General features: G+C 39.4%; 1 protein-coding gene across 2 annotated transcripts; it reads left to right on the top strand.

The window, feature by feature from the left end:
• The first annotated feature begins 754 nt into the window (after nucleotides 1-754).
• On the top strand, nucleotides 755-14997 carry vwa2 (von Willebrand factor A domain containing 2). Of its 2 annotated transcripts, XM_011487977.4 has the most exons (15): nucleotides 755-923; nucleotides 2369-2471; nucleotides 3598-3659; nucleotides 7507-7581; nucleotides 7969-8102; nucleotides 8987-9096; nucleotides 9180-9377; nucleotides 9460-9593; nucleotides 9709-9838; nucleotides 12011-12066; nucleotides 12156-12263; nucleotides 12335-12916; nucleotides 13724-14275; nucleotides 14388-14510; nucleotides 14605-14997. In XM_011487977.4, exons 2-15 carry the CDS (start codon nucleotides 2440-2442, stop codon nucleotides 14733-14735), a joined length of 2427 nt encoding a protein of 808 aa, XP_011486279.1. In that variant the 5' UTR covers nucleotides 755-923; nucleotides 2369-2439; the 3' UTR covers nucleotides 14736-14997. The 2 variants fall into 2 exon arrangements, with proteins under 2 accessions (XP_011486279.1, XP_078793380.1); XM_078937254.1 differs by lacking the exon at nucleotides 2369-2471 and having other exon boundaries at nucleotides 764-923.
• The last annotated feature ends 8 nt before the right edge of the window (nucleotides 14998-15005 follow it).

Here is a 15005-nt window from a genome sequence, read left to right as displayed (position 1 = left end):
GTTTTCCATAAAGAAAAAGATCAGGTTAAGAAAAAGAAGAAATATTAAAAGGAGTGACAAAGTTTTTAATATTATGTGTGCAACTTTAAAAGACAAGTTCTAATGTTTTGGTTTCAGGTGAACAGAAAAAAGGTTTGGATTGAAATTAAAATATTTGATTTAAAAAAACCTCCAAGGTAAATTTTTGATTTTTTAAATAGATTTCTTTCCTTTTAGGTGCTAGTGGGTATTTTGTGTATAAAGAAAATGATTTATCAGGATGGTTTCTAGGTTGCGTCTGTTGATTTTATCAAAGTTGCAGAAACCTTTTTTTGTTTAAAGGTAAGTTACTGATTTGTTACATGTAGAGAATTTTTAGAAATGTTTAAATAACATTACCTTTAATACCTTTAAAAAGACAAAACTTGGTGTTCTGTCATAATAATAATATAATTCTATAATAAATATATATAAAAACTATTGTTTGAAAATATTAAATATAAAAATTCCAAGTTTGAAACTATAGATTTGCTCAAAGTCTAAGTTTTTATTTCTTTTTAAATACGGTCTTGGCTATTCAGTTTATTCAAAACTTTATTTAAAGTGACCGAATGCACAACAGGACTTATTTGGTTTACGTCGTTCAAAAATATTTGTATTTGTGTATACTTAACCTTTTTACTGGATTAAATATTTAGAGGAATACTTTCTACTTTTCCTCGCTTTATAATTTAAAGTGAGTCGTATTTGAGGAATTTAAAGTTGTGGGGACTCCGCCCTCGTTGATGAGTGGAGGACCCATCGCAGGTACCAGCAGGCTCCTCAGAGGAGGTGGGGTCACAACTCGGTTGAGTTGGGAGCTCAGAGGCGCAGCTGACAAGAAATCTTCGCGTGGAAAACTTCATCCACGTACAGGAACTATAACATTTTGTGAACTCTGTCTGGTAAGCATGCATTTTCTTTTTTTATTCAGTCAAGCAGTAAACTCAGAGTACGTTCGTTTTCATCACCCTGTAGGGCCGGATAAGGATCGGCCAAATTGAAATCCAAAGTCGGTGCTTTTTTTGTGCGTAGCTTGAATTACACTTAAAGCATGCATTATTTAACATGTATTTACTACTGTAAACAGTTGCTTTGAATGCTCTTGCTGGTTAAGGTCACCACCTCCGCCCACGTTTGTCCCTTACACGTGACACGAAAACGCGAAAACATCAAAGAGAAGGAGCGACATTTTCACGGACAGGTCCATCTAAGATGAAAGCTTTCATATAGTGTCCACGTGGGTCCAATGATTATCTCAGAATTCAAACCTATCACCCCTGGTGTTAACCTGGGGTACTTTAGCACACCCTTAGCAAAAGTAGTTTATTTAGGTATACTACAAGTGTACTTAGTCTATAGAAAAAGTAAGGCCGTGCGCTGGGTGTTTACTATATATATATAATTTTTTTGTCCAGCCCTTTAGTTTTTTTTTTAATAATTCTGTTAACAACTCAAAAGTAATGACCTAATTAATTTGATTATTTCATTTTCAATAAATTTATTGTTACTCTTGAACGTTTCAAGTCATTTCAGTGAGCATTGTGGACTTTCTTTCTTTAACTGAGGAGTACCACAATTTTGTTTACCACTGTATATACCAATTTATTTTAAAGAAGTATTTTCTATACTAGAACATAATAAAGTATACTTCAAGTTTACTACTTTTTACCAAATGTTCACTTAAATCTCTGTGATTCAAAGTAAGAAATGCAAATATTTTGAATAATTTCCAACATAAGAAATCAACAATCTGTAGCATTTTGAAACCAAAAGGTTTGCTTTATTTAAAAATAAAAAATCCTTATTTAAAAAAATAAATAAATGGGAATAAATGTTGTTCTAGTGAGCTTTGCTGTTTTTATCAAAAATGTTCCAAAATCTGTAGAATTAGTTCTTTTTGGGTTTATACTCAAAACCTCAGACGATTCTAGGAATTCAGCGACTGCAAAGAAAATCCAGGTCAGTCAAAAGTTATAAGATAAAGTCGATAATATAAATATGTCTTTTTAGAGTCTTTTCAACCATAAAAAATCTTAAAACATTCATTGAATTTCATCCCAACATAATGTATTACAAATTGATGACAGAAACAAACAGATCGGTTAGTCTACTCACTCATGGAACAAACCTCATTTTCTCGTAATGGTTTTAAGTTGGAAGAATTTTATCCTTTAAATTCACTAATAGGGTACAAAGTTGAGGCCCTTTCAAAATAGGATAATAGGAAAAAAAAAAATTCTCGCTTTTTTAATCTTGAATTTCATGCATAAAAGTATTTTTTTAATCTCATGCAGACTTAATGTGGATGTAACTTTTTTTCTTTTTTTTGCACTGGAATGCATCAAAGGATTCAAGTTTGTTCAGAGACAAAATCTAAACATCAGACTTTTAGAGGGTGGAGAGGAAATCTGCCCAGGAATGCCTCTGAACACACTCCATCGCTGGGACAGGTGTGTATTTAATAACAGGCATGCCTGACTGCTTTATATTGCAAGTATGCAAGCTCTCGCTAAGAAGACATAACTGTAAGAGCATGAATAGAGCATCAATGGTCTGTAATGAGATTTATCCGCCAGAATCGTCTTCCGCCATGTCAGCTCTACAGATCTGTATCACACAGACACACAGACTCCTGTCCATCCTGAACACAATCCTGCCTCTGTCTCCGCTCTGCATCCCTGTGGCACGCCTGTCATCTTTGCACACCCCACCGCACAACAGCTGATGACGGGGGCTGGCTATTGCAGCCGAGCGTTAATTAAACCTCTGCGGCCCTTCAGCATCTTCTGTGCAGCTAACGGTGACCGCGCACGGGTTCAGAGCTGCCAGATGAGATTATCAGCATGATGAACTCTTGATGGGGTCAAATAGTTCGCTGCCTGGGAAAATTCATGGATGTGGATCGAAGGTTTTTACTGACTTGACCAGGGTGGGCGGTTCCAGCTAAAGCAGAATGGTTACGACTTTACATACATGATTGGCAGGTGACCAAAATTCTCTTTAAACCTTAAATAATTTGTTTAATGCCCCTAAAAATGCAGGTTAGATCAAAAATCCCACTACATTCTTCTGTTTTAAAAATGACCTACAGATTCCACAGAAAGAAACACGAATAGAAATATTGAGCAGAACATCAAGTTAACCCAATTTCTTCAGTTTTTCCTTTCAAATTTCAAATATTGCTAATTAAAAGTTCATTAATACTTATCAATTTTTTAAAGTATGTCTGAAAAAAATGTGTACGCTTCAATTTTTCCGACTTTTAGTAACTTTTTGGAGGCTAACTTGGTTACACTTTTATCCCAGCTGGTGGACTTTTTGCTTTTAAAGTTAGTTTTGCCATAAGGCATGACGCTTTTTAAATCAAAATTCTGTTGGGAAAAGTGAATTAAAATGAGAAAAAATCTTTTAGAACCAGGAATGTGGTTCAGGTTCTATTATTTGATTGTTGACGATCCCATCAGCAGGAACGGAACATGTCTGCAGGCTCATTTCTTCAAATTCCTCTTCTCTGGTTTTGATGGCTGTGGTTTTGCTAAAAAAGCACCGTTTTTTTATTTTTATTTATTGTTCCAGGTGCCCCAACATGCACGCCGAGATTTATGTCCCCCTCTTCTTAGCCCTGGTGCTCCTCAAAGGTCAGTTCATTCAGTTTTATTTCTGTTTTTTTTGTTTTTTATAAGTCTCTGGTTTCTAAGTGTTTTGAAGAAAAATTCAGTATCAAACTACACAATAATGACTCACAACAGCTGTATTTTTTATGCAAAAATATCAAAATTGACCGATTATGAGTAATCTTTTTTGCAACCATAGTAAAAAAACATTTTTTACGAAAGTTTATTTTTGCTTTTGTATCTCTAAAAGATCTGCAATTAGCTGTTTCTATATAAAAAAAAAAGTTTTTCACTTTGAGTTTTGAGAAACAAATAATCTCCTCTATTAGCCTTCAGTAATTCACAATTTAAAACCAACAATTATTCACATGAATTATCCTAAAATAATAAGATTGCCACTAAAAACCATAACATTTTTTTTATTAATTGTACAAACAAAATGAACTTAACACATAAAAACTCCAGGATTACTGAACGTAAGGAGTTGTAGTTTTTTTTCCAAATGTGTTCATATCGTCAAAAATAATGAAAAAAGTGAGAAAAGTTGTGGGCTATGTCCGGATCCCTTCACTATTCACTACACAGTCCACTTTATAGTGCGTTCGCCTTTTTGTAGTGCCTCGAAATCTACAATTCCAAAATCAAGTTCCCTAGAAATTACCCAGAAGTCTCTGTCAAAAACCAGTGTGCATTGATGCTCACTAGATTGGCGCATAAGGACAACAATGCTTTGCGTTTTAACAATTTTTGCAAAGAAAATCTATTTAAATTAACTTTTTAAATAAAATATTAACATTTTGGTCTTCAGACAGTGTTTTAGCACATTTAAGGTAACCTTTTATTGCAATTTTTGCCGTCTTTTGCAAAATGCATATTGCACAGCTTGATATCGTGATAACAATAAATTCGTGATTTATTGTGCAGTCTTAGTAAACGTGAACATGCATACATATCTACGTACACACAAATGTATATATATATTGTATATATGTGTGTGTGGAGAGCCACAAATTTGCATAAGTATTCTGCAAAAATTCTGCGTAATTGCGTAATATTTATGAAATAATTGCAAATAAAATGCGTAAAATATGCATAAACTGCGTAAACTCCCAACCGACCCAAACATTTTTTAACAGCTCGTCGGCTGAAACCCCTCGACAGACATCAGGGGACAACTACGAATGACGAACGCAGAAAACACTTAGGCGTTACGTAAATCACACATGTATCACAAAAGATCTTCACTTCATGCGTAGAAAATGTGCAAAATAGACTTAGTGGCTGTTTGTGAAATGCCACCAATAAAGTTGCACATTTTTATAAATGTTCTGTCAAAAAGTCCTTTAACTGATTTTGAATGTTTTCTGTTTCATTTTTCAACTTATTTTGAAAGGATTGCAGTCACAGACGTCTGGTAAAACTTTGTTGGAGGTGTTTCAGGTTGAAGTTTTCATCACCTGTTTCTAGAAATGTGGATTTTCTGCACATATCGGTGCACACGGAGGCTGAGATTGCGTGTAGAACAACATCCTCTCTAAAAAGCAGCTGAGGTTCGGCTGTTTAGCAGGAATTTGCACGCACATGCATGCAGTGGCGGGAGGTTTCCACCGCGGAGGCATTTAAATTGTTCTGTACAAAGCGATGTTCATTTCCAGGTGATGCAGGTTTTACGTGGGTTTTTTTTCTAGCGTGCGTTTTTCCATGATGATACCTGAGGGAAGAGAAGGGAAGGGAAGGTAGGGCAGTATATTTATTACCTGAGCTGTTTTTCAGAGATGACAGCTTTAAGACCGTTTCAAGTATTTGTTTTTGGAGTATTTCAAAAGCTTTAACTTGACTGGACTAGACTCCTTCACCTTGTCTCGGGGCCCATCTCTTAACTCCCATGTTGACATGTTGTAATGTTACACATCCATGACATGCATTCTGTCAAATTAAATGGCACTCAGAGGCAGGAATCAGCTCTTTAATCCCAGACTGGTTTGGATTCATAAAAAAACTGGAGGTGCGGTCCAACAGAGGATTATCTGGCTCCTGCTTTTCCTGCTGTAATTATTTCCTCAGACGTTGAAGATCTGTGGTTTTCTTGCAGCTGTGACGCCTTTTTCTTCAGGGCTAGAACTGAGGTTAGGATGGCGAGAAACTGGAAAGGTCAGGAGTGTGGGGAGGACGCAGCGCTGCCCCCCCCCCCCCCCCCGTTTGCAGGGGGCGCCCTTCCTGCTCGGTCACGTCTCCCATGAGGTGAAGATCGAGAGCATTCTTTAAAGACGCATTTATGCGGAGGGAGGTGAAAGGTCGCAGGTCTTCTTTTTAATATAGCTTTATTGACAAAATGCATGTGACATTATTCTGCAGCTCCTCCTTTTTGCTGCTCAAAAACTTTTACCATCTTGATGATCTCAATAAACAGAGTCAGTTGAACACCGGAACATTAAACGTGCGTGTTATCTTTTACTTTTTACTTTTTTAAACCTTTATTTCTGTTAGGGCTGAACGACATGAGGAAAACTTGTGATATATGAACAAATAGCAAAACAACCGAAAAACATCATTTCCACTTCACTGCAACGGTTTAAAAATTATTCTCCAAATGACCCTCGTCTTACAACGGAGGCGAACATCTAACATGAAAGGGCTCCATCCGATTGGTCAACAACGTGAAGGGGTGCTTCTGATTGGTCAAATGCATAAATGGACTAATTTAATTTGTTAAATACTTCAAGCTGCCATAAGATTGTTTTAGCACATGTAAGGAAACCACTTATTGCAATTTTCGCCGTCTTTTGCGATTATGCATGTTGCACAGCTTGATTTCGTGATAACGATAAAATTGCGATTTATGGTGCAGAACTCGTTTCTGTAGATGCACATTTAATTTTTTGTCACAGATTATGTTTGTATTTACATGAAATTAGACATATTTAGTCCTGAATCACTAATTTTTGTGTTTCAAAATGCTTTTATGATCTGCAAGGGTTGCTACCATATTAAAATTGGACAGAGTGAGCGAGACATCATCCATAGAAAACAGTTTAACTCCGGCTCCACCCACATGACATCAATTCAAAAGCTTTTTTTGCCATGGAGCCACACAACGTCAGTAAGTAGTGATTGGTCCGAGCTGGTCTGAGTTGACGTTTCTATGGCAACCACTCGAGAGCGTGCTTGTTGGAAGTCCACACCTCTACTACGGTACTTGAAATCTGGCGACACGAAATCTGTCGAGCTTTTTGAACGTTCAACCTGGGAGCCAGCAGGCACCTCCTACTTTAATACGAGACATCTGATTGGCCAGTTTATAATTTAGATAACTTGCACTACAGAAAAAGAGAATGGTTGTTTTGACAAATAGAATGACTGAGCAATAGCTGTTTAATTGTCTATGGGAGCCAGCAGTATTTGGAACGGGAGGTGGGAGGAGTCACTCAGTCCAGTTCTCATATACGGTCAATGGTTGTTAGAGGGCAGAAATGAGGGGCATGTTCACAGTCAATGCCCCTCATTTCTGCGCTGCATGTTGGTGAACAGAGGAGCCTTCTTTCAGTAAAAAGAACGGTTTCCTCCACTTGTCTGTTCTCGTTAGCTTTAAATCCTCATTTAGGCACCACATTAAGTGGAATTCAATCGGCTTAGTGGAATTTAAAGTTTGACTTTATTAATAAAAGAAACCAGTACCTGGTGTTAGCGGCTGAATTCTTTAGTTTGCTCTCTTCTAATCCTGTTGCCTGCTTGATGGATGCAGATTTCTCTCTTTTAAAGCATTAAGTAAATGCAAAGAAAGCCTTTTTTTTGGGTCAAAGCCTTATAGTTTGTTTGATTGGTCTGGATGTGTGACTTTGTGTTTGACTTTCACATCCTTCACCGCTCTCAGTCCAGCAGGGCACAGCGGTGCAGGAGATCCAAACCAGCCATGACAACATTGTCAAGATCAGCTCAGCAGCAGACAGTGAGTGTGGCCCGAACCCGTTCTGTAGAGAACAAAGTCCAGCAATAAAAAGTTTTTTATTGCCTAAAGTCTTTTGAGAAATGAATTTTTTAACATTTTTAATAAAAATAGTTTTGTAAGTATTATTTGATTTAAAATGGGTTTAAAAGAAACTCATTATAAAGGGAGTTTTATGCCCCCATTTTGTTGATCCAACAGGAAGCAGAAAAGGTAAAGACGCTTCATTAAATACATTATAAGCTCATCTTTATGTTGGTGTGAAATTGGTGTGATAAGAGACAATTCAGACTTACTGTGAAGAAGCATGGTGGGGGGAGTGTAATGATCTTGGCTATGCAACTTGAATTTCCTTGTATTACATTTTCTTTTCTCTTTTTTGGATGGAAGTGATGCAGTGCTCTTCAGCAATGGACATCCTTTTTTTAATGGACAGCTCCTACAGCATGGGGAAGGGCAGTTTTGAGAGGTCCAAACACTTTGCAGTCAAGCTGAGCCAAGCCTTGGATATTGGACCTGACAAGGTTTGAGTTCTGTCTCTATAATCATCATACCGATCAAATGAAGTAAGAAGAAGAAAAAAAAGATAGCTTTATCTTGGATTTATTCAAATGTATTGATCCAGTTTAAAGACCTGCTCTGATTGTGGGATTTTTCTCATGATGGAAGACAGAAAATTAACCTCAAAAATGAATTTCTGCGTAGTTTTTATTCAAATTGTGAATCAGGAGCAGATGAAAAAAAATGCCTTTTTAAAAAGCTTGCTGCTGTGATGAAGAAGCTACAACGGTGAGCGACAAGCTCCCTGCTCTGCTCCATTCTGATGCTTCCTCATGTAGACGACTAGATCTGTGCACATCTTCGTCTTCCTCTTCTAAACTGGCATCTGGCTGTGAGGGGCTGTAAGCAAGCAGGAGAGAGTGGAGAAGGATGGATGATGGGAAGGGGAGCAGGCTTACTCTGTGTTCCAACGGTCCCTCCCACGACTAAGAGGCAAATTTCCAATGAGCTACTGTCACTCTGCAGAAACTATGTCCCAGAAAAGGACAATTATAACTAAAAGACCACTATGAATACTTAAAGTAGATTCAAAAATAATCAGAGTGGGACTTAAAACACTTTTAGAATTTGTTTTCTAGTTTTTAAAGGTATAGATTTATTGTTTTATATTGTTGATCCTTTTTATTTAGTAGAATTACTGTTTGAGTTTAGTACAAAGGTTTTCACTTAGTAATGATACCAATTTTATTAAAGCAGATTTTTTTTTTTTACAATTTTAGCTTTTGACTCAAATTTCAATGAAACAACTCTTTCTGTGTATAGACATCATTTTAGGATGTATTGAAAAGCGCTTTGTGTTGCAGCGTTTAGTATCGTTTGTCGTCGCTATAAATGTGGAACTGTGCAGGTCCGAGTGGGTCTGATTCAGTTCGGTTCTGTGCCTCGGCTGGAGTTTTCCTTGGATTCCTTCTCCAACAAGCAGGAGCTGAAAAAGCACATGAAGAAGATCTCCTTCAGGTATTTGGCTGTTTTGTGCCACTCCCAAGATGTCGATAGGACTTTCGTGTAGCAGATATTTACTCCGATCCATTTTCCCTCAGGGGCGGAGGCACTCAGACCGGCTTGGCTCTAAAATACATCTTGAGGAAGGGTTTTCCGGGTGGCCGTAACTCCTCCAGCGTGCCCCGCATCGCCATCCTCCTGTCAGATGGGAGGTCTCAGGGCAGCGTGGCGCAGACAGCCGCAGAGCTCAAAGAGACAGGCATGGTCTTGTTCGCCGTCGGCCTGCGTTACCCAAAGTGCGGCTGGTGTAGGAAAACAAACATATCCATCAAAGATTACAGGACTTCTCAAAGAGAGCCGTTTCTCTGTAATTTGCAGGTGGGAAGAGCTGCACGCTCTCGCAAGCGAGCCAATAGAAAGCCACGTTTTCTTTGCAGAGCATTTCCAGGACGCTGTCAACGGCGTGTTCACAACGCTGACATCCTTGTCTTTCTGCAACGCCACACCTGCAGGTTGGAGTTCCATAGAAAGCTTCTAAAACCAATTATCAAAGCTAATTCTACGTTTCAAACTATACAACATGGTCTGATATGCATTCCTATTATCCCATTGTTGTGATTGTTCCAGGATGTCTAGTGGAGTCGTTCCCTTGTGAGAGGAAGACACTGGAGACACAGAAGAAGCTGCAGGGGAATTTCATGTGCTGGAAAGGCTCAAAGGGGTATTCCCCATACACGTCTACATGCCCCTACTACAGGCAAGTGTTGTTTACTCTTCCAAAAGCATTTTTACAGCAGAACATCCAGATTGCAGAGAAACACATAACAAAACTTTTACGTTGATCTTTGGTTAGAGCGTAACTCAACAAACCAGGGACTTTTATGAATGTTTGTCTCTGTTGATCATGATTATCCAACAATTGCACTGATGCATTTAAGAAACCAGGAGGAAGAATGGAAATATTCCTGGCATTAACGCCCTCTACTGGTCTGGCATTGTGCTACATCACTTCCATGACACGATGCTTCATAACAGTTCAGCGTGTAAACCAGGGGTGGGCAAATATTTTAACTGGCGGGCCACATTGGGTTCTAAAATTCTATAGAAGGGCCGGAGCACAAGCAGATGCGTGAAGTGAGAATGAGATAACATGGAATGTAGATGAAAACATTTGTATTTCAAATTAAATTCTAAAACAGAATATTCTAGAGTTTTTAGTTTAAAACTTTTTGATCTCTTTTTTATTGTGAAGCCCTTTGGTACCTTAAAGGAAACGTAAAGTGCTGTTTGAATAATGTTTTATTGATTCATGATCTTTTTGATAAAATAAATAACATTATTTATAAAATAAAACAATGACCAAATATAACACTCTCTATGATTTTCAAAGACAAAAATTCAGGAAAAATATACTGATACATTAAAAAAAACGCACACACACAAAAAAAAACAATAAATCATTGATCCTCTCCCGTCATAATCCTAATAAAGACTTTGAGGGCTGCAGCTCCTCACGTCTCACAGTTTGTGCAGCTGTGTTGTGTCCTCCATGTCTGATTCTCATCCAGTAATAATGAAATAAAGCACATTTCTACGACCTCTGCTGCAGCTAAGCATATATCTGCATTACATTTTCACCAGTACAGAGTTCCTCGTTTATTGTAGGAGTTACGTTCTAAAATGACCGTGATCGGTGAAATCCACGGAGAATGATTACAGAAGTTTATGGCAGTAAAACTCCTCACTGCCTACATACACTTTTCTCAGACAGACATGAACATTTTCACCCTTTTCTCTTGTTTAAATTCTCAAACCTTCATAGAAATTAGGTTCAGGATCTTAGAATGAAAACAAAGATCTGATCGATCACAGATTTCTGTAGATCTGAAGAGCTCCGCGTTTCTGTACAGGAGACACGGCTCGGAGGAGATTGATTGACAGGGTCTCCAGCCAATCAGGACCCAGAACAGGGTGCACGGTTTAAAAAAAGCAACATAATTTCTTTAAAAGAATGAGCTAAACCAAGGAAAGATGAACTGCGACGTAGAAAGGGAAGACTGTCTTCTGTTCTATTTGACAGAGATTTTCAGATCAGATCACATTTTGACCGTGTGGTCATATTAAAAACAAAAACAAAAAAAACATGGGACTCTGATATTGTTTAGTGGGCCGGACCAAACATGGAGGCGGGCCGGATCCAGACCGCGGGCCGTAGTTTGCCCACCCCTGGTGTAAACAAACCTGTAAAAACTCAGAGGTGCGACTGTAAAAAGCTATTTCAAAAGTTAGTTTTGTGGTACATAAAACAGTCCACAGTCCTTTACGGAATAATTTAAAGATTTTATGCTGTTTTAGCCAAAAATGAAAAGGCCTCCGTTTTTGTTTTTAGGACATAGTTTCTGCAGAGCGGCAAGAGTTCTTTAGAAATTCACCTCCGAGTTGTAGAGCTGAGAGCTCTCGGTTCCCATTCTCTCCCGCTCTCTTATGTGAGCTATCAAAAAGACTGATTAAAGTGGAGACTTTTCACTTCCAGGTTACATTTGGTAGCAGAATACGAGGCTTTTTAGTCTGTAATTGTGAGTAATTAAGCGTGACCAATTGTAAGAAATGAAAGAACATTTAAACATGTTTTATTCTAAATTATGGTAAGACTGGATCATTTTCAGATTAATTAAGAATTTATTTAATGGCACTTTTTTACAGATAAAAATCACAACATGCTTTAAAATATACAAGTAAAATGCAATAAAATTGATAAATAAAACAAAATAAAAGTAGAAATGAAAACAAATACAAGTCAGGAAGTTGCAAAACTAAAGCTTGCCTGAATAAAACCCTTTAAATCCTTAAAGTCCTTTTAATATACTCAGATCTGGTTTTTTTTCTTCTGAAACACAATGAAATCTTAACGTTTTTATTGTGTTTTTAGCTACAACAGGATTTACATGAAACACCAGACTGTCTGCCATCGAACCATCTGTCCAGGTCAGATTCCTGTTTGCTCCTTTTATTTCCAGCTCTCTATCATTTTGTCTGATTTCGTTGAGGATTCGTCCTTTTGTTTTCACCTCCAGATCCCTGCGACTCCCAGCCGTGTCTGAACGGGGGGACATGTGTCTCAGAAGGCCCGGATGGCTTTCACTGCGTTTGTCTTCCTGGCTATGGAGGAGACCCTCACTGCGGTCAGTTCACTCGCCTATAAGGACGGGGGAGACGCTTTGGGAACTAACCTTTGCCTCTCGTCTTCCTTCAGCTCCTGCTTTGTCCTTGGACTGCTCTGTAGATTTGCTCTTCCTCTTGGAGGGCTCTTCCTCACTCACTTTAGAAGGCTTCCTGCGTTTCAAGTCCTTCCTAAAGCGCTTTCTCCAGACGGTCATCGGCTCCGACAGCCCCAGCAAAGTTGGTCTTGCGGTGTTTGGTGCAGAGACTCGACTGGAGGTCCAGGTTGGGAAGTTCAGAAGGAACCTGGGGGGTTTTCTCAGGGCCGTGGATGCACTTCAGTCGCCTGGGGGCCAAACTCTGACAGGCCAGGCGCTCCGCCACGCCACCCGTCACGGCTTCGTGAGTGCGCCGGCCTTCGCTGACGTTACAGATGACCTCCCCCGGGTGGTGGTGCTGCTCACCGCCAATCCTGCTGCTGACGAGGTAATCGAAGCCTCAAAGTATGCGCGGGACCGAGAGATCTTCCTCATAGGAGTGGGACCCGATTTCCTGAAGGGTCAGCTGAATAATATGACCGGAAACCCCCAAAGGACTCTCACCTACTCTTCACCCGACAGGCTAAGCGAGAAATTACCCGAGCTAAAGGCCAAGATCTGCAGCGTGGATACTCAAGGTAATACCTACAAATGGGTTTTCATCCATCCTGAAATATTGAAAATCATGGCTGCTTTTTTAATCTCTTTAACATATTTTATGTAAAACATTTTTAAAACCATTCATTTCAATTGATATATTTCATAAAAACACTAGGTTCCCCCCAAAAACTCTAAGTACCCGGTGGTGTTAGTTTCGTTGCAGTATTTTTATATTACCATATTGTTTGCAAATTGAAGGAAGTTAAACACTGAAAGAAATTAATAATTGGCATAAATTATGGTCAATTAAAATTACACGTTTCATGTACCTTATGTTTTTTTCTGTCCTAAAGCAGTTCTGGACAGCGAGGACCACGTTGTTTATCTCAGGGTTTTTAAAAACTTGTCACCTCCGCCACAAACTGAAAGACACACCTAATACCCAATGAAAATGAATTTTGGGTATAGTGAACAGTCCCGCCCACAAAATGATGACATCACAGAGCGCAACGCTGTCAAAAAAAACAAAAAAAAAAAAAAAAAAGTATGGCGCCAAAATCTCTCATGGGACTCAAAAAATATTTCAAAATCCACAAACCGAAACACACCCAGTGTGTAAAAACCTAGTACAGCATAAATACCAAGTATGTACCGTACCTTGGAAGTATAGCGCAAATATAGTACCGCATAAATACACAGCCTATAATACCTGTAAGTACAACAAAAGTACCATATAAATACCACTTAAATACCCTGCAAGTACGTTACTGTAAAAGGAGATGTTACTAATTCAAGATAATTATTTTTGGGAGACTTTTGTAAGTTTGCAGTATTCTTATCTTTAGGTTGCCTGGGTCAAGCAGTAGACCTGGTGTTTGCCCTGGATGCCTCAGCTGCTGTTGGCCGTGAAAACTTTGCCGTCCTGCGGGACTTTGTGCGCAGCATCACCGTCCAGTTCGACATCAACCGAGACGTGGCTCAGGTCGCTCTCGTGGCTTACAGTCGCAAAGCCTCCACCGTCTTCCGCTTGGACGCCCACGAGACCGGCTCCGTCGTCCTCAAGGCGGTGGGCGATGCCAGCTACATGGGTGGGGTGGCGTCCTCGGGCGCCGCTTTACTCCACATTTACTCCAACGTCCTAACCGTGGCTAACGGCGCCAGGCCTGGGGTCAACAAAGCCGTGGTGGTGCTGACGGATGGTTCGGGCGGGGAAGATGCAGTGGTGCCGGCTCAGAAGATAAGAGACAGCGGCGTCTCCGTTTTTATAGTCGGGGTTGGAGCCGTGCAGAGAGAGAAGCTGGCGAGGATCGCAGGTTCAGAGGATCACATGATATCCGTCCCGTCTTATGAGGAACTCAAGTACTTTGAAGATGTACTGGTGCAGATGTTGTGTTCAGGTAAAAGTGCATCACAAAAACCAAAATACTATTGGACGTTTATGTCTCAATATTAATACCACAGTATATGTTCGGCAAAAAAAAAGACCAAATTTGATTATTTCTCTGTCAGATGTAAAGAAACCAGTAAATCTGTGCAAACCCAACCCCTGTATGAACGGCGGGACCTGCATCCTGTCTGGAGGAAGCTTCCGGTGTCAATGCAGAGACTATGAAGGACCTCACTGTGAAAGAAGTGAGCACTAATCAATCAAAAAATGGCCATCGTGTAAAAACATCAGCTCCTCGAACAGTGGATGGGATTCTAACAATGACGTCACGTTTTCCAGGAAGCAGCGGCTCGCCATCCAGAGGGGATCGTCCCAGACCTGCAGGCCTGAGGAGGAAGAGCAGACAGAAGAAGAGCCACCAGGAGCTCCTGCATCGCTACAAACTTCACCGTCGACGACACGTCGCTTGACGTACGAGACGCGTCAGGCACGATTAGAGTGGAGAAAAAGGGATTCCTGCTGTTTAAAGCTGCACAAGTGCCATGTACTGGTCATAAATGCATTCTTTACATGATGGGAACTTCAATCTTATCATTGTTTTTAAACCATCTGTACGTTTATCCAAGATAGACGTTTTATAATTTCACTCCAGGGTAGGAGGAGATTTGATTTAAATCCATTTTTCTATTGCAATTACAGAAATTGTGCTTATTTATTAAACTGTTGCATGACTTCAGTTT

The sequence above is a fragment of the Oryzias latipes genome, chromosome 19 (genome assembly GCF_053564925.1).
Source record: "Oryzias latipes strain Hd-rR chromosome 19, Olatipes_Hd-rR_3.1".
In the NCBI taxonomy this organism is placed as follows: Eukaryota; Metazoa; Chordata; class Actinopteri; order Beloniformes; family Adrianichthyidae; genus Oryzias; species Oryzias latipes.
Note: the sequence above shows the minus strand (reverse complement) of the source record. Positions and strands in the feature narration are given on the sequence as shown.